Here is a 26,516-nt window from a genome sequence, read left to right on the forward strand (position 1 = left end):
ATGTCAAACAGGAGGGGACCAGGAGGGCGCCCTCCAGGCTGAAGGGATGTCAGACAAGGGGATCAGGAGGGTGCCCTCCAAGCTGAGGGGATGTCAGACAAGAGGGGACCAGGAGGGTGCCCTCCAGGCTGAGGGGATGTCAGACAAGAGGGGATCAGGAGGGTGCACTCCAGGCTGAGGGGATGTCAGACAAGAGGGGATCAGGAGGGTGCACTCCAGGCTGAGGGGATGTCAGACAAGAGGGGATCAGGAGGGTGCACTCCAGGCTGAGGGGATGTCAGACAAGAGGGGATCAGGAGGGCGCACTCCAGGCTGAGGGGTGTCAGACAAGAGGGGATCAGGAGGGTGCACTCCAGGCTGAGAGGTGTCAGACAAGAGGGGATCAGGAGGGTGCACTCCAGGCTGAGGGGATGTCAGACAGGAGGGGACCAGGAGGGCGCCCTCCAGGCTGAGGGGAGACTTTTACTCTGTGATTGACAATAGTTCCTGGGCACTGCTAGATCAGTAGTCAGAAAACCTTAACCAGAAAAGAGAATGCGTGACGTTTTCATTTCTCTGAGGAAGCCGAGAAACTTTAATTAGGTGACAGGGTTCCGAGCACTTAAGCAGATGGGGTGCAGTGAAGGCCCAGGGAGGAGGAGGGCACAGAGGTGCACGTCCTCTGTGCCCCGCACACTTTCCACCACTGCAACAAACAAGCACCCGAGAGAGGCTGTGCGGCAGAGCCCTGCACACACAGGCCTTTGACAGCACAATGAGGGGCCTCCACACGTGGCCTCGGCACACTCACTCGGCGCATACCTGATGCATCGCACTGGCACCGAAGGACAGGCCGTGCAGCTGAAAGGAGCACGTGTGGCCAAGGAGAGCAATCAGCTTTCCTGCGTTTCTAAGGGCAGGGACCGAGGCTGTAGAGGGGCGAGCAGGGCAGACCGGCGGAGGCTACTTGAGCAGCTTGGCCACATTCAGGCTGGGCACCACAATGTCCTTGAAGAGGGGCACGTAGCTGGGGCTGGCCTGAGCTGGGCCCTGCTCCAGGGTTTCCATGATGGTCTGCTTCATGTCACGGCTGGCGTCCCCACGCACAGCCAGCAGTGCACCGATGTGGTCGTCCCTGGGGATGGGGAGATGTCAGCCCACGCCCGCTTAGCACCCCTGTGATGCACCACACTGCCAGGGACTCACCGCCTCACCACCCCAGCTGACAGAACGCAGCCGGTGAGGACCGCTGCAGACAAATGGCACCTTTCCCTTTTCGGCGGGAGACAAGCCTGCGTTTTCATCTTACTCTGTCTTTTCTCAATCCAATTGCAGAAAGATTTTTCAACACTGCTTTTATAAATCTTTGTTTTGGCCCAACCAGGGGGGAGACCGTGGAGGGCTCAAGACCCCGTTTTTCCACGTTTAACCAGCGAGATGATAGGACGGAGGTGACGTGGCTGCAGCCATGGAGGTGGCCCCTTGGGGAAGTGGCAGGTGCCCTGAGACAGGGGCTGCAAAGGCTGGCCTGGGGTCTGGAGCCAGCATGGTGGAGGGGGGACGTGCGTGGGTCCCCTTCCCTGGACCTGGTACTGGGGACTCCCTGTAATCACGTCCTCGGAAGGTGTCTGGTCCAAGCGGCACTTGGGCCCTCCCGAGTCCACCATGAGCACAGAGGAAACTTCCTAAACTCGCCCCACTCAGGCCACTCCACAGCCCAAGTCTTCCCCACCACACACAGCAGAGCTGTCCCAGCCCTGCCCCCACCCCACCCCCACCCCCACTGTCCCCACCCGGCGTGTGCCCCGCGAGCTCCACCCACTCACACCGCAGCCCAGGCCGGGTGGAAGGCAGCACAGGAGCCGCTCTGCTCCCCGCGCCTGGGCCCCGCTGTGCCGCACCTGAACCCTTGCCGTGCCGCACCTGAACCCTTGCCGTGCCGCACCTGAACCCTTGCCGTGCCGCACCTGAGCCCTTGCCGTGCCGCACCTGAGCCCTTGCCGTGCCGCACCTGAGCCCTTGCCGTGCCGCACCTGAGCCCTTGCCGTGCTGCAGGGCTGAACTTGCGAACGGGAGCCCCACCCGCACCTGCCGCTCACTCCAGGATTCCAAGGCAGACGTGCATCCCTTACCTGATGTCTGGATACTTGCTGACTAGAGTGGAGACTTCCAGGTAGAGCAGAGAAGGGTCTGTCAGCTTGATCACTTCGGCCACAGCCACGATGGTGTCGCAGTATCCGTCCACGTCTTCCCCGAAACCCTGGAAGGCAGCAGGAACGTGAGGAGCCGCCCTCGGCTGTCCCCCGGCGCTGGGAGCCGCTGGAGTCTGGCTGAGCCCCTTCCTGACTGGGAACCTCCCTCTGCACCTGACTCCTCAGGATCTACTCCGAAAGCTCAGTGACGGGGCCAGGGGTCTGGGGTGAGGGCGACACAGTGGGAGGCGGCCAGCACCTCGCAGCACAGGACAGACCGGGGAGCGTCCGTCAGGGAGCCGTGGGCGGCCTCAGGAAGCCGGCGGGGCCGGCGCGCCTGCCTCTGTGGTCATTCGTGTCCAGCCGCAAGTTCAGGCAGGACCCGGACCCAGGCCCCCCGCCTGACAAACACACGACACACGCCCGTCTACCGGCCTGAGTCCCGGGGTGGAGGCTCAACAGGGCCGTGGGGCGACAGGCTTTCTCTACCCCGGGACCCGCGCGACACTCACGGACGCCAGCTTCCGGAACAGGAAGTGCAGCTGCTCCGCCTCCCTCACCATCTTCTCGGCCCCCTCCTTGCGCTCCTCCGGGCTCCGGAAGGAAATGCGCTTCTGCATGACCGCCCGCAGGTATTCCACCACCACGCGCCGGTGCGCCTCGGCCGTCATCCTCTGGGGAGAAACACGCAGTCGGCTGTAGGCTCCACGGCTCCGGCGGCCAGGAGCACTTTCATTTAAACCCAGGTCGGGGCTCCCGGTGGCTCCCCGGAGGCTCTGAGCCCACTCCTCGCTCCGCCACGGCTCTGGGCATCTCACCGCAGAGGAGGAGCGGGGGCTCAGTGGGGGAACAGTGACCGTGACCTGGACCCCTGCACCAGGCCAGCTCCAGCCCCCAGCAGGACAGACGTGGGTGAGGCACGTGCCGCGCATCAGCACTCGGTCCACAGACAGGCCTGGTGTCAGTGGCTGCTGCTGTCCTTTGATAACGACTGCAGCATCTGGAAAACGTGGCAGTCACTTTGGAGGAAAGAGGAACCTGGATCCTGCAGGAAGGAGGGTCTGAAGTGGAAAGAAATCCCTGGGGTGTCACGGAGTGAGTGGAAGGGCAAGGGGCTAAGACGGGGCACGCGGGCCTCTCCGGCAACCATGGCTCCCTTCACCTCGAGGGCCACGCCACAGGGTCCCGACCACTCTCACCACAGCCCCATCCCAGGGAGGTGGCGTCCGCAGAGCCTCTTGCCTCCCTTGGGCTGATAGGACAACGAGTGAACGTTCACTCACGGAGGGACTGGCTGGATGCTGAGTTCTGAGCAGGGTGAGAGGTGAGCCCTAGCATCAAGGTGATGAGGGGACTAGGTCCCACCTTCTTACCTTCTTATACGGCTTTTTAATTTTGGCAAAATCGTTGAAATAGTCTTCCACGGTGACACAGATAATGTCTACAGCGTTTGACCCTAATAGCCACTTCTTCGTCATCAATTCATTCAGATGTTGCTGAAAAGCAGAAACAGATCATAGAAATCATCACCTCAACGTCCCACGAGAGCTGAGTGCGTGCGGGAGGGAGGCACTTCCGTGCGTCTTTGCTACGTCACACTGCTTTTCTAATTACAACAGCAATGTGCACCCAGGTAAAATTCGATTATATAATCTGCAAATGTGTACTTTAAGTATAGGAGATTTATACTACAATTTCTGTGATGAGCTTCCCAAAATGACATGTTAAAGATGGAAATATCTGTGCATGTATACATTTTACCTTTAATGGCTACATACATTTATCGTATTTATTTGCCCAATTCTCTATTGATAGACATTTAAATTTTCTTCACATTTTGCAATAATGCAACAGTGAATCTGTGTAATTCTACTGATGAAATTCCTTAAAGTTGAATTTTTCAGTCAAAAAGTATACACATTAAAACAATAAAAGTATACAAATTAAAACTCCAATGAAAGTATACAAATTAAGACTCCAATAGAAGTGTACAAATTAAAACTCCAGTAAAAGTTACAAATTAAAACTACCATGGCTGTATTTCCAAGCTGCCCTCCAAAACCCAACCCAGCTCAGGCCCACACAGAATCCAAACAGCCCCTTTCTCCCACTCCCTCAACAAGCCTGAATGGCATCCGCGTCTCCGGCTCCTGCCATCCTGCTGAGCAGCAGGTCCTGTTGAGCATTCATTGCTTCGAGGATAAGATTGGGCATCTAGTTGCACAGTGAGGACACTGGTGTTGCTTTTAATGTGAGGTGGCCATTCATGTCCTTTGTCCATTTTTCTATATATTCTTTTTAAATTTTGAAATAATTTCAAATGTAAATATTTCCTTCTTGCTTTCTAAGTCATATTTGCGAAAGTTACAAGTGTCTGCCTCTTTGGGGACACTTCCACACACATTTCTTTTCTCTTGCACAACCAGACACTGATGAATCAGCAACCAATCCCACCCCTCATCCGAGGAACCCCTTTCCAGCAGGACCACCAGATGGCCATGGTCTTATTATTTTGTTGTTGTTGTTGTTGTTTTGTTTTGTTTTGAAATGGAGTTTGCTCTTGTTGCCCAGGCTGGAGTGCAATGGCGCTATCTCTGCTCACTGCAACCTCCACCTCCCGGGTTCAAGCAATTCTCCTGCCTCAGCCTCCCAAGTAGCTGGGATTACAGGTATGCGCCTCCACACCCAGGTAATTTTGTATTTTGAGTGGAGATGGGGTTTCTCCACATTGGTCAGGCTGGTCTCCAACTCCCAAACTCAGGTGATCCGCCTGCCTTGGCCTCCCAAAGTGCTGGGATTACAGGCATGAGCCACCACACCCAGCCTACATGGTCTTATTTTTTAAATATATCCTGATTTCTGCCAATACATCTAAATAATGTTAAGCCATCTTTATGCTTCTGAAATAACCCCTACATTTCATGGTAGGTTATGCCTTTGATACAATATTAAATTCATTTTATTAATGATTTCTGTGTGTACCTATATTCAAAAGTGAAACTGATCTATGTGAGGATGTGTGTGTGTGTATGCACTCTCAATTTGACTTTTTGACAGGTCCCTACACATCTGTTTCTATTTTGTAATCCACTAAATTGTCTGATGTCTTTAATACTTACTGGGTGAATCTACTGAATTGTGTGTTAAGAAGGACCCTGTGTCATATGAAGCAGGCAGCGCCACAGAAAACGGAGGCGCTTTAAGCGATCTGACCTGAATGCAAGTGCACAGCCCAGCTCCCCGGACGGCATCCGCACGGTACAGTTCACAGCCTGTGTCCCAGAGGGCAGTGAGGAAGCACCGTGCTTCGGCCCAGAAAATAGCAGGAGGAAAGAGCCAGGCCCACCTCCAGGTCCAGGAAGACCTCCTCCAGCAAACCGCTGCAGCCCTCCTTCGCAATGGCGTCTAAAGTCCCGTCCATGCTGGGCTGGCTCAGAGACACGCCCTCTTCCACTTCATTCTTTAAATACTTTCTTTTTAAACTGACTATGGATTCCCTGCAAGGCAATGGTTCAGGTTCAGCACAGCGGCTGGACACTAGCCTCCACCGCTCCCCCGCCACAGCGGCAGCCGCACTCACTTGAAAGTCTGGCAGTTGTTGATGATGGCGATCATGTACTGAACGTAGCAGTGAGGGTGCTGCCGATTCCTCAGGTGCTCTTCTTTATACAGCTGCGCTTCATCTTTATATCTGAGGACAGACAGGCTTCGGTCAGACAGCACTAAGGGCAGCGTGGAGCTGTTTCAAACACCACACTGATGTCACGCCTGGCCTGAAATTTCACATCACTAACATCTGACCGGATGAGCCTCTAAAAATACAACAATCTTTAGACGATCCAGACTAACGGAAGGACAGAGAGGCTGATCGCTTTAAATGGACCAAAAAATAACTTCACCTCAGGCTTTAAAATATGGCTCATTAGGAGGCCGGGGCAGGGAGACCACTTGAGGAGTTAAAGGCTGCTGGCTGCGTTGCAGTGAGCACCCAGCGGGGTAACCGAATCAGACCTTGTCTCTCTCTTTTTTTTTTTTTGAGATAGAGTCTTGCTCTGTCACCCAGGCTGGAGTGCAGTGGTGAGACCTCGGCTCACTGCAATCTCCACCTCCCGGGTTCAAGTGATTCTCCTGCCTCAGCCTCCCGAGCAGGTGGGACTACAGGTGTGTGCCACCACACCCAGCTAATTTTTGTATTTTTAGTAGAGAGGGGGTTTCACCATATTGGCCAGGCTGGTCTCGAACTCCTGACCTCGTGATCCACCCGCCTCAGCCTCCCAAAGTGCTGGGATTACAGGCGTGAGCCACCATGCCTGGCCGACCTTGTCTCTTAAAAACAATTAAAAAATATAAAAATTTTGAAGAGTTGATAAAAAATAATAACTGAAAAAAGGAAAAAGGAAAAATATGGTTCAGGATTCTGATTGTAAAAATATACTACATATTTGATTGTGAGGAATTGGGAAAGCATTATCTTATTTTATTTACTATACACTTCACCTAGAAACTCACAGTGTTAGGAACATCATCAAATGTCAGGTAAAATGTCCCTTTCAGAAACTGTCCCTGAAATCATCCAATTAAAAACAGACACTTGAAATGTCAAGAAAACAGACAGAGGTAGTGACATGATCTATTTTTAAATTTATTGTGGGGGTGCTCAAGCACCTGTGGGAGTGGAAGAATCATACAACAAATACCGTTTCTGTTTTTAAGAGATGTTAAGAAAGGAGCACACTGAAAGCTGGCAATTAAAGGGAAGGAAGTTAGCATTTCTGTCCAAAGTGTGGTTCAGGTCATCAAAAAGCTGAGGGTGATCAGGGAATGGTCTCTTTATAGAAGAATCTAACCTCATAAATGACAATGACCTCCAAAGAAACAAACTCAGGCCAAGATCCCCCTGGACAGACACGCAATAGGGACTTGGCCATGACCTCTGTGGATAGAAGGCCAATGGGGACTCGGCTAAGACCTCTATGGAAGAGGGCCAGTGGGGACTCAGCTGTGACCCCTGTGGATGGGCGGCCAGTGGGGACTTGGGCATGACCCCCATCGATGGATGGCAAACGGGAACTCTGAGTGGGCGGCGTGGCCGTAGTACCTAAGCCACCAGGACAGGACCTATGGACGCCATGTCTCCTGATGTGCCACATTGTGGAAGGCATACTTGCCAGTAAGTGGGATCCAAGCCTGCAGAGCCAGCATCTGGCTGGGGAGCTGACGGTAGACTGAGGAGGAGGAGGAGGGACATCTCTCTACAGAGATCTACCAGCCGGCAGCTGAAGGGACGGTTCTGCTTACCAGAGGCCTAGGAACCCTAAGCCCTCATGCGATGCAGTCCAACCTGATTCACAGCTATCAAAAGACACACTTGAGATACAACCCAAACGCAGACTTGGCATCGGATGACCCCACGGAGTCACCGTGCATGTGTCTCTGACTTGATGGCACTGCAATGGCTTGAGAGAGGGTCGCCAATACCATGCCACAGCGCCTGGAGTTTGCCTCAAGGTACTTCAGCAGAGAGAGCGGAATGGGCAGGGGAGAACAGATTAGGCAAGGGGGCTTTGGAGGGGATGGCTTCTGGACTGCACAACGGGTGAACACAGTTTTTTAAACTCTTTCCACATCAGTATAGGTTTGAAAATTATCAACAACTCATGGGGAGGGTGGCGTGCCAGGTCACGGCTGCCTGGAACCCTTCCGAGGAGGGCCGGCTTGGCCGAGGACGCCCTCCCCACTATGAAGTGGGCACTGCAGCAGGAGTCGCCACCCCCACCCCCAGGAAGTTCAGAACAGGCAACGGGAGCAGCCTGACTCCAACAGAGTTGGTGTCATCCGGCGCATCGCTAAGGACGTCACAACACATCGGCTCTGGGAGCCCAAGGGGGCGTGTGGTCCACTCAAGGGGAAGGTGATCCAGAAGCTCCACTCCCTCCCTTTGCTTTCTAAGAACACAGGAGTGACACGTGGGACATCTACAGGCTTAATTTCTTTTCAGTAACAGGCATAGTAGGATCAAAAAATTTTTGCTTCTAATTTTTAAAAACATTCAATTTGTACATTAGCACACTGGCAAAAAGACATACCTGCTTAGGAAAGAATTCATCTGCTGAAGACACAAAACTAGTACCTTTGTTTTCAAATCTTCACTTATCTGAGCAGCAACTTGAAGATTCTGTTCAAACATCTAAAAATCAGAGAACTTATGAATTCTGGTATAATCTTACAGGAGTATACTAAGAGTGCAGGTTTGCTGTTATATAAAACCCCCATCTGCTAACTGGCATTTAGGATAGTCCAAATTCAGAGAAAAAAAATGAAACCATCTGAAAAATAACAAAGTTAGTTTAAAAAAAAAAACAAAACTTTCTCACCTGGGAAAGTACCAAGTGACTCATTTCTTAATTCCTGGCAAACTGGATTCTCCCACGGGGGCCACGTCTGTCCTCACACTACGTGACTGGAGTTTTAATGTGTGGAGTGAGGCCCCACCCGGGATGGCGCCCCTCAGGCGCCTGACTCACCCTCCCTGCCCCATGACTGTCATGATGCAGGGTTCCTAAGAATCTGGACCTGGGGTGTGCCAGGCCCTGCCAGGAGCTGACCCAGGCAGAGGAAGGGCAAGGGGACAGAGCTCTCCTCACACAGCTTCTCACGGCATCCGTTTCCAGACAAAGGAAAGGGTTTGGACTGGCCTGTCAATAACTAACGGTATCATTCAGAGAGAAATGTCGCCCGCCAGCCCTCACTCCTGCCTGGCTCCGTCCCTCAGCAATGCCACTCAAATGAAAACACATGATGTACCAAAAGAAAAAAAGAGCAGGAAAAACAGGACACAGGGCGGTTGGATACTGGAAAGTGAATCCGTGGTAAGAACACACCTAGTGGGGCTCGGGCATTGGAAAGTGAATCCGTGGTAAAAATGCAGGTCGGTCTAATACTTAGAACCTTAACCAATGAACAGGAAAGCAACTTTAAAAGCTAAGGGATGCCTTGACCTAGGAGGGAGAGGTTGCAGTAAGCCAAGATTGTGCTACCGCACTCCAGCCTGGGCAACAGAGTGAGACTCTGTCTCAAAAAAAAATAATGGACGCTCCCAAATCCACCTGTTTAGACTCAATAATGTGCCATTTTTTAGGACAAATCCTGGATATCAACCAAACAAACTCACATTTGAAAGTCGCACATAAATAACATATAATTAGGCTGTAGGCCAAACCCATAAAGACCAGGTCAGAAAAGTAAAGTGACCTTGGGCAAAACTATTTGGTAAGTACCATCCCAGGTTTCTGCATCTCCAGAGAGTAAGAGACAGAGAGAGGGGAGGACTTAGATGCACCAGGCAGGGCTCTCAATGTTTTTACTACACTCTGCGGATCAAGATCCCGGGTACCTGTGTCACTCTGTAAAACCTACAGGTCCTACCATCTACCTAGGAAATGGAACTGTGCCAATCCCCTGCAGGTGGTACCTGGAAGACGATGGCAGGGAGTGTGGTCTGGTAGTACCCGTCCTGGTCGGCTTCCGGCTCCGTCTCTTTGACCCAGTCTTTCTTGTCTGTCTCCAGCGCTTTCCGCAGCCAGGCAATGATGTTTGACTAAAGGAAGTTCAGCATCATGGAGAACAGAAGAGAAGAGAGAAGAGCAGGTGCCTGAGGGTCATGCCAATCAGCCGGTCGGTTACATGCACAGCCCCACAAACCAGACACAGGGCACCAGCGTCCTCTTTCTCAAATGAGGACTCCAGAGCAGGGACCCAGGGAGGCAGTGACCACAGCAGCCTGCAGGGGTTTAACTGGAACCCTTGGTACAGATAAAGAGGGAGAAGAAACGAGATGCCCTTTTGGCTGCACCTCGTGCTGAAGGACAAGGCCGCTGAGTCCCAGGTGCACAGAGAATGAGGCCGACCAGGTCCAGTCAGGTCCGGTCAGGCTTGTTCCCATGCCCAGACTCAGCAACCACAGCAGCTCATGTCCCAAGAGAAGACAGCGCTCCTTCCCCAGCTCCTGAGGACACCTCCGCTTCTGGTCACAATGCTGCCGTGCTAGGTGGACGCACCCTTGTCTAAGAAGCAGACCCTGCTGAGCTCCTTCTCTCACTCTGAGACCACCTGGTGGTCACCAGACTGCAAATGGACTCGTCCTTTGGTCCTTGACTGACCCCCCCCACCGACCTTGGGACTCAGAGCGAGAGCTTGACCGGTGCTGCCACACACGGTTCAGACGTCCCGGGCCCTGGCCAGCCTGCCGGGGACGGCACAGGCTCACATCTCCAGCAGACTACAAGCTTCAGATCCAGGCCCAGAGAAGGGGCCATTCTCCTCTTCTAGCAAACAGACCTGTCAGGGCCTGGAAGCAGAGCCCGGGCAACTGAGCAACGCACCCTAGGAAGTCAACACTAAGGCATTTCCCACCCTGCCTCCTGCCTGCTGCCAAGCCCAAGTTACTCATATAACCAGCACGGTGGTCCGTGGCATGTGGGCCAGCCCTACTCACAGTGAGCGTGGACATGTACGTGTCAAGCAGCTCAGAGACCACGTGTGGAGAAAGCAACGGCTCCAGGGTGCCGACATCCACTTCCGGGGCCAGCTCCACGTTCCTCATCATCTCAGTACTACGGGGGAACCAGGAATGTGAGTGACAAACCGCGACGGACACAGAAGAGCACGCCCAAGTGTGCCGAGGCTGTTTCACTTGACACACGAATGTCCACCACCCTGGAGACTTCCCGGTCACAGCCGGCCCATGGCTCAGGGGAAAGTGCAGGGCAGGGGCCGAGGGCTTTGGGGTCTCCGTGGCGTCACCCACTGGCTCCGAGACCGCCTGAGTCCCTCCAACCCCAGCCTCACCCTGCTGTGCCAGCTTCATAAGGTGCTGGGGCTCAGATGCGGAAGAGCCTTCCCCGTGGGGAAGACGTGTGTTCTATTCACTGCACCTCCAGAGCCAAGGCGGGGCCTGGCAAACAGGAGGCGCTGAATAAACAAACGTACTCAGTCAAAACGACAACAAGCACAGCCAGCCCCCACAGCCACGGGCGCCACGTCCACTGACTCAACCAACCACAAACTAAAAATATTTGGGAAAAACAACAATAAAAAATAATAAAAATTTCAAAAAATATAGAACAACTATTTCCATAGCATTCACACTGTATTTAGTCTATAAGTAATCTAGAGATGATTTAGAGCATGAAGGAGAATGTACGCAAGTTACATGCAAACACTATACCATTTTATAAAGGGGACTTGGGCTACGGAGGGTTTTGATAGCCAAGAGGGGGTCCTGGAATCCCTCCCCGTTGAGTATGGAGGGGCAGCTGTGCTGGACTTTGGAAACAAGCCACTGCAGTCCACATCACTACTCTCTGCAGAGGGTGATGACTGGAATGTAGAATACAGGACATTACTGATAAAAACGCATCTGCAAGAACAGGCAAAACTATGTTCAGTCTACTGTCCAGAAGACAGGAAATACATGCTACATTTCAGGAAAAGTTTTCATTAAAAAGTTATTATCAGCCGGGCATGGTGGCTCACGCCTGTAATCCCAGCACTTTGGGAGGCCAAGACGGGAAGATCATGAGGTCAGGAGATCGAGACCATCCTGGCTAACACAGTGAAACCCCATCTCTACTAAAAATACAAAAAAATTAGCCGGGCGTGGTGGCACACACCTGTAGTCCCAGGTACTCGGGAGGCTGAGGCAGGAGAATGGCGTGAACCCGGGAGGTGGAGTTTGCAGTGAGCCAAGATCGCGCCACTGCACTCCAGCCTGGGTGACAGAGCAAGACTCCGTCTCAAAAAAAGAAAAAAGTTATTATCTGTGTATGAGGTTGGGCTCTTTAATGTCTAGGGTTTGATACACCTACTATGTACCCACAAAAATTAAAATTAAAAAGTTTTTTTAAGTCTAAGGTTTGACCACTCAGAAAATTCAACTCACATGCCTCACGCTATGTTCCCTAAATACGTTCTCAGAGTAATACTGAATAAAATGATTAAGAGCCAGTCCACTATCTATAAGAAATCCGAGAGCTTCCTAAGTGAAAAAGTGCTTCCTAAAATTCTGCACATTTTAAAAGACTTTTATTTAATCTGGATTATTTTTGCCCAAGAACCTCAATTCCGTGTGTGAATGTTTCTAGTGGAGCACTTCAACCACCCCTGAGAAAGGCCGGGGTGATGGAACTCACGAGACTCCCCAAGGACAGAAAAACACTCACAACGTGGGAAGACAAAATCAAGACACAAACTGTGCAAGGTGCACACATGCACAGCCCAGTGTGGTGGCCACAGCCAGGGAGGGCCCAGGACGGGATTGGAATCCAGCTTCCCATACACAGCCCAGTGTAGTGGCCACAGCCAGGGAGGGCCCAGGACGGGATTGGAATCCAGCTTCCCATACACAGCCCAGTCTAGTGGCCATGGCCGGGGAGGGCACAGGGATGGGATTGGAATCCAGCTTCCCATACACGGCCCAGTCTAGTGGCCATGGCCGGGGAGGGCACAGGGATAGGATTGGAATCCAGCTTCCCATACACAGCCCAGTCTAGTGGCCATGGCCGGGGAGGGCACAGGGATGGGATTGGAATCCAGCTTCCCACTCACTGGCCGTGTGACCTGGGCACATTATCCCCTGCCTCCTGCCTCATGGGCTGCTGACACACACCAGGCACGGAGGGGGAGACCTGCACAGTCAAGGCTACAGAATGGGCAGCTACGAGGATGAGCGGCAGCCAGGGGAGGTGAGTCCAGGGCTGTGCACAGGGAGCCACGGTTGCACAGGGAGCCACGGTGACCATTCTGTGCAGGGAGCGCTTCCTTTCTCTTCTGTCCTGAATTGAAATGCAAATTCTCCATAAGCAGATACCAGTAAACAAAGCACACAAAAAAAATATGCCTTACTGCTAAAAAAAAAAAAAAAAAAAAAAAAGTTTATTCAATTTCTCCACTACAGTGACAAGACGGGCAAAAAAAAAAAAAAAAAAAAAAAAGGAAGAAGAAGAAATTCCAATACATTACTTAATATTATTTTCTAACCATGAAACCATGGAAAATTGAAATAAGTTTTCATTTCAGCTGCCTAATCTTAAAGAATTTCAGAATACCCCCACCACTGCACCATTTTTCAACACTACTTCAAATTAATCCATTAGCACAGAGTGGTTCATGTTCCCTTATGTGAAGTGACAAAGCCTCGCACGCACTAGGATACAAAAAGGATGATGAAGTTTCCTCGAACTATCTAGACTTGTAACTGTTTATTTTTGAAAGACTCACTGCTATAGGATATTGGTGACGAGAAACCAAACCCGGGATGCTGGAAGCCAGGGAGGTGACGTGGTGGTCTCTTCCCCAGCGGGGTGGCCATGTGCCAGTTCCAGCCCCGCCTGGGACCATGTATCCTCACCTGTAAAATGGGGTAACAACACGCCTGCCTCAGGGTGTCACTGCAAGGAAGCAAGTCAGCACACGGTGAGCACAGGGAACAGGCCCAGCCTGGAGCTGCACCCTGTCAAACTCAATGGGGGCTGGAGGCCAAGAGCAGAGATCCCTCCCAAGCACAACAGTGTTCAAACACCAGAGGCTGGGCACCAGCAGGCGGACCAGAAAGAAGACACCCCTTGGCCAGAAACCAAGGCAGTGGGCTCAGAGCACCTGCCCAGAGCGACGCCCTATGGTTGGCTCTCTGGCAAGCAGCTGCCAGACCCTCTCACACGTGGCTTCTACCTAAGAGACAACACAGGCGCCAGGTTAGCTTTACCTCGTGTAGGTGTTTAAGACCCACGTCAAGAGGCTCACAATCTCATTGGCTTCCAGGTCTTCCGACGCGAGGTCCTGCATCCGCATGCTCAGGGCTTGGTGGTACATGTTCAGGAGGTTCTTAAAGATCTCATAGTGGGGAGGAAAGCACTGAACCATCAGGTTTTTGGCGACAATGAGGTCATCCAGGACATACTTCCTTATAATTTCCAGGTGGCGGACGAGCCACATCTTGTCAGACTCCCTGGTGTCTGCCTGTGTGCCCTCAATTCTGGTGGTCACAGTCCTCTCCAAGATGGTGAACATTTTCTCCTTCCAATTCTTGGGCCTCCCAGGAGGAACAAAGCCAGTCTGCTTTTTCCGGTCAAGTATACGCCTGTCGATTTTCTCTTCCCTTTCAATGATCCTGACAACTGAGACCAGCAAGGTGGGGTCACGGCGGACAGTGACCAGTGACCTCTGCAGCACCATCCAAAGCTGCTTAGCCAGTTCATCAGAGAGCCCCTGCGTGCTGCCAAAGTAGCCATGGATGAGGGTCATGTCACGTGTGTTCCCACTGTCCATGCGGTACTGCTCGTACATCAGCCCGTCCCGGGAGCACTCCAGGTCCATTAGCTTCCGGTGGGCTTGCAGGAGCGCCCCTTGTTCAATTAGGTCCTGGGTCTCCCTCACAATCTCAGGCACTAGGGAGAAGGCACAAGACACAACATAAACAACAACCACCACATAAAAGGCTGCCTGCATGCGGCGTTCTGGGAACACAGCAGAGCAGGAAGCCACCTCTCCCTAGCTAACAACAACTGCAATGGCAGGATGTGTCTGAGGTAACTATCTTTGGAACTCTGGAGTCTATTGAAGGCATAAATGGTAAACTGTGGTTAATTGTGGTCATTTGCAGTTCTCAGCTGGGCAGTGGCTACCCAGGCCCCACCTCCCGCCCCGCAGGCAGCTGTGCATGTGCTGATGTGTTCCTAGAGCTGCCTGCACACAGCCTGCAGCCTGGCTGGGCAAAAAGAACCCTGTCCTCCACACTGGAGATCTGTACTCCGATCACTGACTGCTGCTTCTGACCACAGAGGTGCGAAGAGTTAAGCGGCCACTGTTGCATCTTTTCCTGTTCACAGGCCCCTCCTTGCCCCCACACAGCTCCAGGGAATTTAAAGGGCCAATGTCTTCACCACCCCCTTCATCTGTTCCCCTTTTTGAAAGCCAGATATTTATGAATAAAGACATTCAAAAGTAACTGCATTTATAGGAAAAATTCGGAAGTGGCCAATGCATGCCCAGGCAAAGGCATAGGCTCAGAAAAGACTTGAGACGACCTTGAAGTTCACACCTCAGGCTGTGCCTTGGCACAGAGAGCCTACAACGACCAAAAACAAGAATCATCAACCTGGGAAGGGGAAATAATCTGATTTCCAGAGTTATCACATTATTCGATTCAAGTGTCCATTTTTCAACAACAAAAACATCACAAGGCACACAAAGAAAGAAGAAAGTATGGCCCATTCAAAGGAAAACATAAGAAACTGTCCCTGTAAAAGATCTGATGGCAGATCTACTAGAAAAAGACTTCAAAACAACGATTTAAAGATGCGTAAGGAACTTAAAGATGTGAAGAAAGAAGGCATGTATGAGCAAAACGGAAATACCAATAATGGGACAGAAAATCCAAAAGGAAACCAAAAAGAAAATATGAAGCTGAAAAGCACAATAACTGAAATGAAAAATTCACTAAAGGGATTCAAAGGCAGATCTGCACAGGTGCAAAAAAGAATCAGTGAATGTGAAGATGGGGCAATGGGAAATATCAAGTATCAGGAACAGAAAGAAAAAAGATTGAAGAAAAGTGAACAGAGCCTCAGGGACCTTGTGGACATCATCAAGCAGGCCAACATATGCTTAGTGGGACTTTTAGGAGGAGAAGAGAGAAATGGGCAAGACATTATTTGAAGAAATAATAGGTGAAAACTCCCCACATTTGATGAAAGACATGAATATGAAGATCCAAGAAGCTCAATGACCTCCAAGCAAGAGGAACTCAGAGGTCCACACTAAGATACAATTTAATCAAACTTTTGAAAGAATTTTGAAAGCAGCATCTTGTCAGAAACAAGGGCTCCTAAATAAGATTATGAGCAGATCCGATTTCTCACCAGAAACTTTGGAGGCCAGAGGCAGTGGGATGACATATTCAAAGTGCTAAAAGAAACATACTGTCAACCAAGAACCTTAAATCTAGCAAAACTGTCATTCAAAAGTGAGAGCAATATTAAGACATCCCCAGATAAATAAAAGCTGAAAAGCTTGTTACCACAAGATCTGCCCTGCAAGAAATGCTTCGAGTCCCACTGGTTGAGAAGAAAGAGTGCTAGAGAGCAACTGAAAGCCACGTGAAGAAGCAAAGTCCTCAAAAAAGGTAAATTCATGGACAATCGTAAAATCTAGTATTATTAACACTTCAGTTTTTAACTCATCACTCTGTTTTCCACATGACTTAAGAGACTAATATTTTTTCTGGTTAAAAGGGACAAATAAAAACGAAACTAATACATTAAAAAATAGTCTAAAAGCTACTAATACTGTAACTTTGGATTCTAACTCTACATTGTTTTCTACCTAATTTTTAAAAATGAATGCATTAAAAAACAATTATTAGTCTGTGATTTTGGACACGCGACGTATAAAGATGTAATTTTGTGAAATGAACAACCCAAAGGGAGTGGAGATGAAGCCATACAGGGACAGTTTTTGTGTGTTATTGAAATTAAGTTGATATAAATTCAAACTGAAGTGAGATAATGTTAGATGTTAAGTGTAATCTTTATGGCAGGCACAAAGAAAACAGCTATAGAATATACACAAAAGAAACAAGAAGGGAATTAAAATGTTTACTACCAAAATAATCAAAAGCACAAAAAAACGCAGAAATAAGAGACAAAAATGTTATATGGCATATAGAAAACAAACAGCAAAATGACAGAAGTCCCTTCTTATCAGTAATCACTTAAATGTAAGCTCTTCCATCAAAAGAGGTAGGCAAAATTAATTAAAATCTTCAATCAAAGAGGTGGGCAAAATTAAAATCTTCAATTAAAAGAGGTGGACAAAGTAGATTTCAAAAATAAAACATGATTCAACTCTATGTGTTCACCAGAGACGGACCTTAGAGCCCAAGACACAAATAGGTTGGAAGTAAAAGGATGGAAAAAGATATTCCATATAAATAATAACCAAAAGAGAACAGGAGTGGTTATACTAATAAATATGAAATATACTTTAAATTTAAAAAAAAAAAACTAGTCACAAAGAAGGCCATAATGTATTAATAGAAGGTTCAGCAAGAAGATGTAACAATTATAAATATTTCTGCATTTACTAACAGACCATCAAAATACATGAAGCAAGAATGGATAGAACTGAAGGGAGAAACATTCAGTTCTGTAATAGTCGGAGGCTTCAACATCTCTCTCTCAATAATGGACAGAACAAGCAGACAGAAGCTAAACAAGGAAAGAGAGGACTTGAACAATGCAACCAACCAACCAGACTGAGCAGACACAGAAAGAACACCCAACAACAGAATATACACTATTCTCACGTGCACATGGGACTGTCTTCAGGAAGGACCATGGATTAGGCCTCAAATTAAGACTCAGGTTTTTAAAAGATAAATATCATACAAAGTATCTTCTCCAAACTCAACAGATGACGTTAGAAATCAGTATCAGAAGGAAAACTGTAAAATTCACCAATTTGTGGAAATTAAACAACATACTCTTAAATAATTAATGGGGCAAAAAAGGAAACACAAGGGACTTTTTTTTTTTTTTTTTGAGATGAAGTCTCGCTCTTGTGTCCCTGGCTGGAGTGCAGTGGCACAATCTCGGCTCACTGCGACCTCTGCCTCCTGGGTTCAAGCGATTCTCCTGCCTCAGCAGGAGTTTCACCACGTTGGCCAGGCTGGTCTCAAACTCCTGACCTCAGGTGATCCGCCCGCCTCGGCCTTCCAAAGTGCTGGGATGACAGGCGTGAGCCACCGCGCCCAGCCATAAGGGATACTTTTAAAAACTTAGAGAAGAATGAAAATGCAGACGAATCAAAAACCTCTCACACTCATGGTGGAAAACTGTGAAATGCTGCAGCCACCGGAGGGAACAGTCTGGCAGCTGCTCAAAGATTTAAACATAAATTACCACACGGTCCAGCAATTACACTTGTGTGTATATACCAGAAGGAAATAAAAGTAAAATATCTGTACCCCCATGTTCACTGCAGCATTATTCACAATAGCTAAAACATGGAAGCAATTCTAACGTCCACCAACAGGCAAACGGATAAGCAAAATGTGGTCCATCCATACAATGGAATATTATTCGGCCTTAAAAGTGAAGGAAATTCTACAAAATTCTACAATCCCACAGCATGGAAGACCCCTGAGGACATCATACTGAGTGAAATAAGCATGTCACAGAAAGACAGACAATGTGTGATGCCACTTCTATGAGGTCTTCGGAGTCATCCAATTCACAGAGACAGAAGGCAGAACGGTGGGGACCAGGAGCTGGGGCAGAGGGTGCGAAGTCAGTGTTTAATGGGTACAGATTTTCATGTCTGCAAGATGAAAAGAGTTCTGAAGATGGATGTGGCAATGGTTGCGCAACAATATGAATGTTCTTAATAGTCCCCAACTGTACACTTAAAAATGGTTAAGATGGCAAACTGTATATGTGCATTTTAGTACAAGAAAAAATGGGGAGGGGAGCTGTGTACACAGCATTGCTGAGTTATAGGCAATGAGACAAGTCTGAAGGGAACCAAACCACATCTTCTCAATGAAAATTTATCCATAACAAAAAACATGCATACCGCGCAGGATCATTTGTTCACCAAGGAAAGGAAATTGTTTTCAACTGCTGTGGATAAACTAATTCCAGTAATGCACCTTTTTGGTCATTAGGCATTAGTTTAAAAGACCAGAAGGAAATGTAGCCAGCCAATGCGAAATAAGAGGAAATTAACTAGAAAGGTGCCAGCTGAGCATCACCAAGGCGACTCCATCGAGAGGACTTTGTTCCAGTTCCAGGTGGTCCACAGTCACCAAGAAGAGCTGCTTTCTGAGTTGGCAGCACTGTGGCATTTGTGTTGGGCATGCACAAAGAGACATGGACCGCAGCCACACATGTGACCCTACGGATCATGCCCTGGAAGGGCACACACAAAGCAACGGGACAAGATGCTCGGCAATGCTGCAGCCGCAAGCACAAGAGGAGGGCAGAGAGGACAGGGTGGACAGGACATGGGTTACCAAGGTGCACTGTGGGCAGTTGGGGAGAACCGCACCAATTCACACGTGGCCTCAGGAGCCGAGCAGCATCACAGACGATGCAGCACAGCCAGTGTGGAGGGTGAGCTGGGGCACGTGACGGCTGGGGACGGGGAAGTGTCATGCAGACATCAGGGCAGAGACATTTGGTAGAGGAACAGGAGGAACTTGCCAAGAGGCCAGAGACAGGAACAAAGAAAGGGAAGGAATCAGACCCTGCCAAGGCTTCTGAGCTGGGGACTTGAAGGATGCTGCTGACCTTGACACAGAGCGGGAACCAAGGGGAGGGACGAGGCTGTGGAAGCAGCTCCCGTCACAGCAAGCAGGAGGAGACTCTCTGAACACAAATGCTGGGAGCCACCACCCAGGGCCAGCTGGCACCGTTCAGGGACAGGTTGCAGGGCCCTTGGCATCCTTTTAACTGAGGCATTCAGGGAGAAGACTGAAAGGGTTACTCCCCCACGGCGCTCAGCCCCGCCTCTGCCCTGGCCTGTGCACACATGCTTCTCCTCCCGCCTGGGAGCTGCTGCTCGCCTCAACCCTTCTGCTCTGGGATCTGCTCGCTCTGTCCCATGCGCAGGGTGGCTTCTTCTGCAGCTCCTTTTAAGCATAGGCCGCGGCATCTTCGTTCTTCTGCACTCACAGAGTCTAACAGCCACATCGCAGGCAAGGGAATCCCTCCACACTGCGTTTGCTGGGCAACCCGCTTCTGGGCCTCTGTCCTAACACTGAACTACAAGCCTTCTCCTAGCCTTTACATGCTCAGCTGATCACTTCCATCCACATTCAAAAAAGACGCTGAGCAGACAAGAATCACACTTACCGTCTACAGTCTACAGTGCGGGCTGCAAAGCCACTGCACACAGAGCACTCAGTGAGTCATGCAGAGACAGTGTGAGCGTGGGCAAGTGCCTTGAGCGTCTGGCTGGTACCTGAGAAGATGTTCTTGAGGTTCTCCACGGCTGCGGCGAGCTGGCTGTGCTGCACCACGGCATCTTTGACGTCCTTGAGGCTCTCGATGGTGTTGATGCTCTGCCTCCAGTCCTTGCTAACGTCTGCCAGTGACTGCTGGATGTCTTTGACGTCATTCAGGGCATTGTGGAGCTGGCTGAGGCCTGTGCGCACCCCGTCCAACTGTGACTGGATGGCGGCCTAAAGAGAGACGCCACACGGGTGAGCAGAGCCAGTGACAGCCATGTGCTGCCTCCTGAAGAACAAATCTTCCCCAGGAGGGTCAAGTTCAGGAAAGAGCCACTGAGTAGCAGGAAATAGTCAATACCCAGAAAAGAAAAGAAAATTAACAAAGATTTAATTGATTCACAATGTAACTTTTTTTTCATTGCTGCCTGGGAACAGAACAATGATGCATTTTAAAGCCTTGATGAGAAAACGTCAGGACACTTCTCATCTAGCCTTACACCTGGTGATACTGGACACTACCACGGGTCTGCCCTGGGCCATGGCCTGCTACGGTACCTTCAGAAGGATGTCACCCATGCTCTCCCAGGCATCTTAGTTTCCTAAAATGTCTTATCTAGGCAGAGAGAACAGTCAGGACTTCACTGGCTTGGGGCGCAGGAGTTCCTGCTGTTCAGCCAGAACCACATTTGGCCCCAGGACGGCTGACCCACAGGACAGAATCGGCACCTGAGCTTCAGATCCGCTCTCTGTTAAAAGTGAGTTAAAACAATCTGAACAAAATGCCCTCTAGTCGTGCTCTGTAGAAGAGCTTTAAATAAGACGACTTCTCCTTCCTCCAGTATTATTTAAAAACTTAATAGACACTTTCAGGGTGTTGTTTTTGTTTCTGTGGTTTTTGTTTGTTTGTTTGTTTGTTTGAGACAGAGTCTCTGTTGCCCAGGCTGCAATGCAATGGCACGATCTCGGCTCACTGCAACCTCTGCCTCCTGGGTTCAAGCGATTCTCCTGCCTCAGCCTCCCAAGTGGCTGGGATTACAGGCATCCACCATCATGCCTGGCTAATTTTTGTATTTTCGTAGAGACAGGGTTTCACCATGTTGACCAGGCTGGTCTTGAACTCCTGGCCTCAGGTGATCCGCCTGCCTCGGCCTCCCAAAGGTGCTGGGATTACAGGCATGAGCCACCGCACCCGGCCTCAGGGTGTTTAAAAGGTTGTTCCTTTGGTGTTTTCACCATTCCCACTGTCTTCTAAGCAAAGCTACTGAGTGGTAATACACTGCTGAAAGTAACTGCTCAAGAAAGTGCAGCTCTGCCTCCTTGCATATTACCATAAAGGCTAGTTTAGCAAAATCATCATGGTGATGTCAAACAAGAACCTGAAGCCCAAGACAGATCCTGGGAGTGGGGCAGGTGGCCTCACCTTCAATCTGGCCTCCACGGAGGCCTTCTTCCGCGCTTCTCTCCTGCGATACTGCTCCACCTTGTCCAGCTGGTCTGGGCGCTGAAGCATTCCAGCAACCCTTTGCACTGCTGTCGCAACGGCCTCCCGGTCTGTCTCCTTCATGGTGAAAAAGCTGGTGGAATCCTCTCACTGTTCATGCTAGGGGTGTTCTCTGTGCACTGCAGGAGTTGTTAGGATGGTAGAAACGTTAGGTACAAAACCCCTCCCAAACAAGTGATCACAGAGGAGCTATAAGGAGAGCCCCTGAGATCACTAATCCAGGAAACCTCAAAGAAAGCTGAACTAGGATGAGGAACTCCTTGATAAGATAAACAAACCTTCGTAACACAAACATGGAGAAGTTATACCTTTAAGGGGAAAGCAAGGGTGTTTCACAGGCATGAGAGACATGGACATTTGGAAGATTCTTGATGTGGGTCCCAGACCACCCACCATGTAGATGTCAGCCTCCAAGGCACATCTCTCCCCAAGACAGGGCTGGTCTCTCATTTCGGGAGCTTCCCCCAGCACCTTGGCCAGGCCTGTGGGCAGCTGCGCCAGGACCCTCAGTGAAGACAAATACAGCGCAGACATCTCCCCTGACAAGGTACCACAGCTGGAGGCCCAGCACAAGCCCCACGATTCCCTATAAAAGTCACTGTTGTCAGCCGGGCCTGGTGGCTCATGCCTGTAATCCCAGCACTTTGGGAGGCCGAGGCGGGTGGATCACAAGGTCAGGAGATCGAGACCATCCTGGCTAACATGGTGAAACCCTGTATCTACTAAAAATACAAAAACAAAATTAGCTGAGCATGTTGGTGGGAGCCTGTAGTCCCAGCTACTCGGGAGGCTGAGGCAGGAGAATGGCGTGAACCCGGGAGGAGAAGCTTGCAGTCAGCAGAGATCACACCACTGCACTCCAGCCTGGGCAACAGAGCGAGACTCCATCTCAAAAAAAGAAAAAGTCATTACTGTCTTGGGTATCCAAAATCCCATTTCCCCCTTTTTTAACTGCCCTAGAAAACATCATGCTTCCCTCCTTTATGCAGGTCCCGTGCAGACCACAGATGCTCAGATGCCAGGCAAGCCTGCCTTCCATGCTCCCTCCACCATGGTCCTCCTCGGGGAGCATCTGGTCAATGTGGGAATCCGATACACCTGTTCCCCTTGACTTCAGCTGATTTTCATCTTCATGAATATTAAAAAGATTCACCTTCTCCTGGAATTTTTCATTCTCCATGCCCACATGCTTTCAGACACCTCTCTTCTCCTTTTTCATCTGGACCTACATTGCAACCTTTCCTTTCTCTTTATTTTCTGATTATGAAATTAGGCACACCAACATAGAAAATCTGGACAGGACAAAAATACAAAGATGCCAGAGGCAACTCCCCTTAAATCCCATCATCTATGGGCAACTCCTCTTAAATCTTGCTACCCAGGGGCAACTTCCCTTAAATCCCGACACTCAAGGGTAACTCCTCTTAAATCCCACAATCCAGGGACAACTTCCCTTAAATCCCACCACTCAGGGGTAACCCCCCTATATCCCACCACTCAGGGGTAACCCCCCTATATCCCACCACTCAGGGGCAACTCCCCTTAAATCCCGACACTCTGGGGCAACTCCCTCCAACAGGGCTTGTTTCCTTCCAGTTTTTTCCCTTTGGGTTTCTTTTAAAGCTAAGATTCCACTGCTTATATGACCTTGTAGGTGCACACTTTTGTTTTCTTATTTTGTTTGGACATTATCATCAGCATTTCCATTGACATTAAAGCCTGCATGATTTTGATTATAGCGCTGGATAATAACCCAAGAAGTAGACTCCCAGCCACTCTGCTGGGGCACACAGTGAGGTGTCTGCGCCCATCACCCAGCCACTCTGCTGGTGCACACAGTGAGGTGACTGCGCCCATCTTAAGGCTGGAGTGAAGTCTGACACGCTGTGGGTGGAAGCCAAGGCGATGTGAGTGGAGAGCTGTGAAGCAGAGTTCGCCTTGGAGTCAGAACAAAGCTACTCATGTGGAAAAAGGGAAAATCTGGAGTTAAAAAACACACCGCAGAGGCTTCCATCCCAGCCTGAAGACTAAAGATTTTGGGTCACAGAAGCCAAAGAGGAACTCAGAGACCATAAACAGAGACCCAGGACCAGCCCCTACCAGGCCTTTCTGACTGCCTTCCCCTGGCGCTGGCTCCACTGTGAGCCTCTCCACCGAGCGGGGGGACACCCTACTGAGGGGAACATCAGCACCCAGAGGGACACCTACGCCAGGAAGACACCTCTGCCGGGCAGACACCTCCGCCAAGAGGGACACCTCACCGGGGGGATGCCTGCGCCGAGGGGAACACCTGTGCTGGGGGGCACCTCACGGAGGGGACACCTCCGCTGGAGGGACACCTGCACCTTGGAGGACACCTGTACCTTGGAGGACACCTGCGCCAGGAAGGACGCTTGTGCCCAGGACACCTGCTCCGAGGAGGGACACCTGGCCCGAGAGGGGACACCTGTGCCAGGAAGAATAACTGCGCCTGGGGGGGGGGCACCGTGAAGGGGACACCTGCACCAGGAAGGACACTTGTGCCTGGAAGGACATCTGCCCCAAGGAGGAACACCTGCTCCGAGGGGGTACACCTGTGCCAGAAAGGACACCTGCGTCTGGGGCGTGAGGGAAGACACCGTGAAGGGGACACCTGCACCAGGAAGGACACTTGTGCCTGGAGGGACATCTGCCCCAAGGAGGAACACCTGCTCCGAGGGGGTACACCTGTGCCAGGAAGGACACCTGCGCCTGGGGCGTGAGGGAAGACACCGTTAAGGAGACACCTGCACCAGGAAGGACACTTGTGCCTGGAGGGACATCTGCCCCAAGGAGGGACACCTGCTCCGAGGGGGTACACCTGTGCCAGGAAGGACACCTGCGCCTGGGGCGTGAGGGAAGACACCGTTAAGGAGACACCTGCACCAGGAAGGACACTTGTGCCTGTGGGGACACATGTGCCGAGGGGACACCTGCGCCTGGGGGGGACACATGAGCCAGGGAGGACACCTGCGCCGAGAGGACACCTGCGCCGAGGACACTCGCACGAGCGGGATACTCCACGGGGTCCGGAACGGCCTCCCCGCCCTCCAGGTCCCGGTCTGGCCTCCCCCTACGCGCCCCCGCGGAAGCCAGAGACAGGGAGAGCAAGGATGAAAGACAGCGACCACCGCCCAAGGACCCGCCGGCCGTCAGGACGGACCTGCCACCAACTCACCCTCTACGGCTACGCCGCCGCCGCCTCCGGGGTCCCGGCCGGAAGTGGACAGCGCGCGGGCACTTCCGCTTCCGGCAACGGCGCCGGAAGCACGGGTCCGGGCCCTCCCGCGAGGCGGGTACTAGTCTCCCGGCCGAGCGACTTCAGCTCGGGGACCTGCCTCATGGCCGCTCCCCAGCAGGACAGGGTAACCGCCGGGGTGGGGGGCTCCTTGTCCGTCCCGGCCCCCCCAACTCAGGCCCTCTCGCTGCCCCCGGCGACCACCGCGTGCGCCCTTCCCCAGGGCCGGCGCAGTCCTGGACGCCTCCGCCGAGGGTGACTGCCTGCATTTTCTCTCCTTTCCCTTCGCAACCTCCGGAGAGAAGACAGCCCCAGAGCCGCTGTCTCCATCCTCTGCCGGTGCCTGATGTCTTTATGTTGGCCTCGTGGTCCGCACTGCAGTGTGGCAGGGGCGACCCTCGTTTCCCGCGGACTGAGGTGGGCGCCGGGCATTCAGTAAATGAAGAAACGAAAGCGGGGAAGGTTGGGAATCAAACGTCTGTCATACCTGCCACCAGCAGAGAAGCGGCTTTGGGTACCTCCTGGACCCAAACACGAACTCAGCCCCTCTAGGAGCGCAGTCATTGGCACCCACGTGGGAACAATGCCGTGGGATGGGTGGTCACGGGATGTTTCCGGGGCCCCTCAGAGGCCTAGCAGCGCAGGTCTTGGAGAATGAATGTGGGTCACTGGGCCGCGGCTGCAGAGGGCCAGTCCTGAGTCGCTGCCTGGAGGAGAGGCCCATGGCCAGCACTTGGCTTCACCTGGAGGAAGAAGCACGTGCTAAACCGCGAGCGTTCAGGGTTTGTCTGTTTGATAAAGGGTGCTGGCCTTGACACACCAACTGACAAGAAAGTCTTTCACAGGCTGGAGCTGCTGGGTTGTGCCCCTGACCCCTCCTGAAAATTAGCCGCACAAAAGGAAGGGTCTGGAAGGTGGCAGGGAAGCCAGCAGAGACGAGGGAAGTGGCAGCAGCATGGGGCAGGGGCACACAGGAAGGGGATGGAGCTTGCGGGGGCCCCCACTGCGACTCCGACAGGGAACCCTGCCCCGTGCCCTGCTGATGTTGACACTGACCCTGGCTCTATTATTTCAGTTTTTCCTTGTAATTTCTGAAAATCTAGCAACAAGTTGAGCAATGAAAAAAAGTAGAGAAAAAGTTAAAATTATGTTAGAAATTATGACTAAAGAAATTTTGAAACTAATGAAAAAAATTGCCAAAATTACCAAAGCTTTTAGGACTCTTCAAAATATAGTAACATTGAGTATTATGAACTAAAGACTCATACTATTATATCAATGTCTGGTAGTGAATTTGGATGGAGGACTGTCTAGTAACTTCTTAACAAAACATTGATTAAAAGTCTTTCGCAGCGGGGCGCTGTGGCTCACACCTGTAATCCCAGCACTTCGGGAAGCCGAGGCGGGCGGATCACGAGGTCAGGAGATCGAGACCATCCTGGCTAACATGGTGAAACCCCGTCTCTACTAAAAAAAATACAAAAAACTAGCCAGGCGTTGTGGTGGGCCCCTGTGGTCCCAGCTACTCGGGAGGCTGAGGCAGGAGAATGGCGTGAACTCGGGAGGCGGAGCTTGCAGTGA

General features: G+C 51.0%; 1 protein-coding gene and 1 pseudogene across 2 annotated transcripts; one reads left to right on the forward strand and one right to left on the reverse strand.

Moving 5' to 3' along the window:
* Positions 1-550: 550 nt before the first annotated feature.
* Positions 551-24,991, reverse strand: EXOC3 (exocyst complex component 3). Of its 2 annotated transcripts, XM_055246138.2 has the most exons (14): positions 24,876-24,916; positions 22,833-22,971; positions 21,599-21,798; positions 20,190-20,409; positions 13,933-14,614; positions 10,666-10,783; positions 9,643-9,768; positions 8,258-8,358; positions 5,752-5,862; positions 5,518-5,668; positions 3,545-3,667; positions 2,684-2,845; positions 2,112-2,239; positions 551-1,114 (listed from the first exon to the last, which is right to left on the reverse strand). In XM_055246138.2, the coding sequence occupies exons 3-14, from the start codon at positions 21,740-21,742 to the stop codon at positions 943-945; spliced, it is 2,238 nt and encodes a 745-aa protein (XP_055102113.1). In that variant the 5' UTR covers positions 21,743-21,798; positions 22,833-22,971; positions 24,876-24,916; the 3' UTR covers positions 551-942. The 2 variants fall into 2 exon arrangements, with proteins under 2 accessions (XP_055102113.1, XP_055102112.1); XM_055246137.2 differs by lacking the exon at positions 22,833-22,971 and having other exon boundaries at positions 24,876-24,991.
* On the forward strand, positions 23,948-26,265 carry LOC129464664 (uncharacterized; annotated as a pseudogene).
* Positions 26,266-26,516: the final 251 nt, after the last annotated feature.

Source organism: Symphalangus syndactylus, chromosome 16 (assembly GCF_028878055.3).
Source record: "Symphalangus syndactylus isolate Jambi chromosome 16, NHGRI_mSymSyn1-v2.1_pri, whole genome shotgun sequence".
Classification (NCBI taxonomy): Eukaryota; Metazoa; Chordata; class Mammalia; order Primates; family Hylobatidae; genus Symphalangus; species Symphalangus syndactylus.

What these genes read in the sequence shown, in the direction of transcription:
- EXOC3 (XM_055246137.2), bottom strand. Translation starts at nt 21,742, where the DNA reads ATGAAGGAGACAGACCGGGAGGCCGTTGCGACAGCAGTGCAAAGGGTT. An exon ending in ATGAATTCTTTCCTAAGCAG is followed by an intron (nt 5,863 to 8,257) that starts GTATGTCTTTTT and finishes GTCTGTCCTCAG; the next exon opens with ATATAAAGATGAAGCGCAGC. An exon ending in TTAAAAAGCCGTATAAGAAG is followed by an intron (nt 2,846 to 3,544) that starts GTAAGAAGGTGG and finishes GTTTCTCCCCAG; the next exon opens with AGGATGACGGCCGAGGCGCA.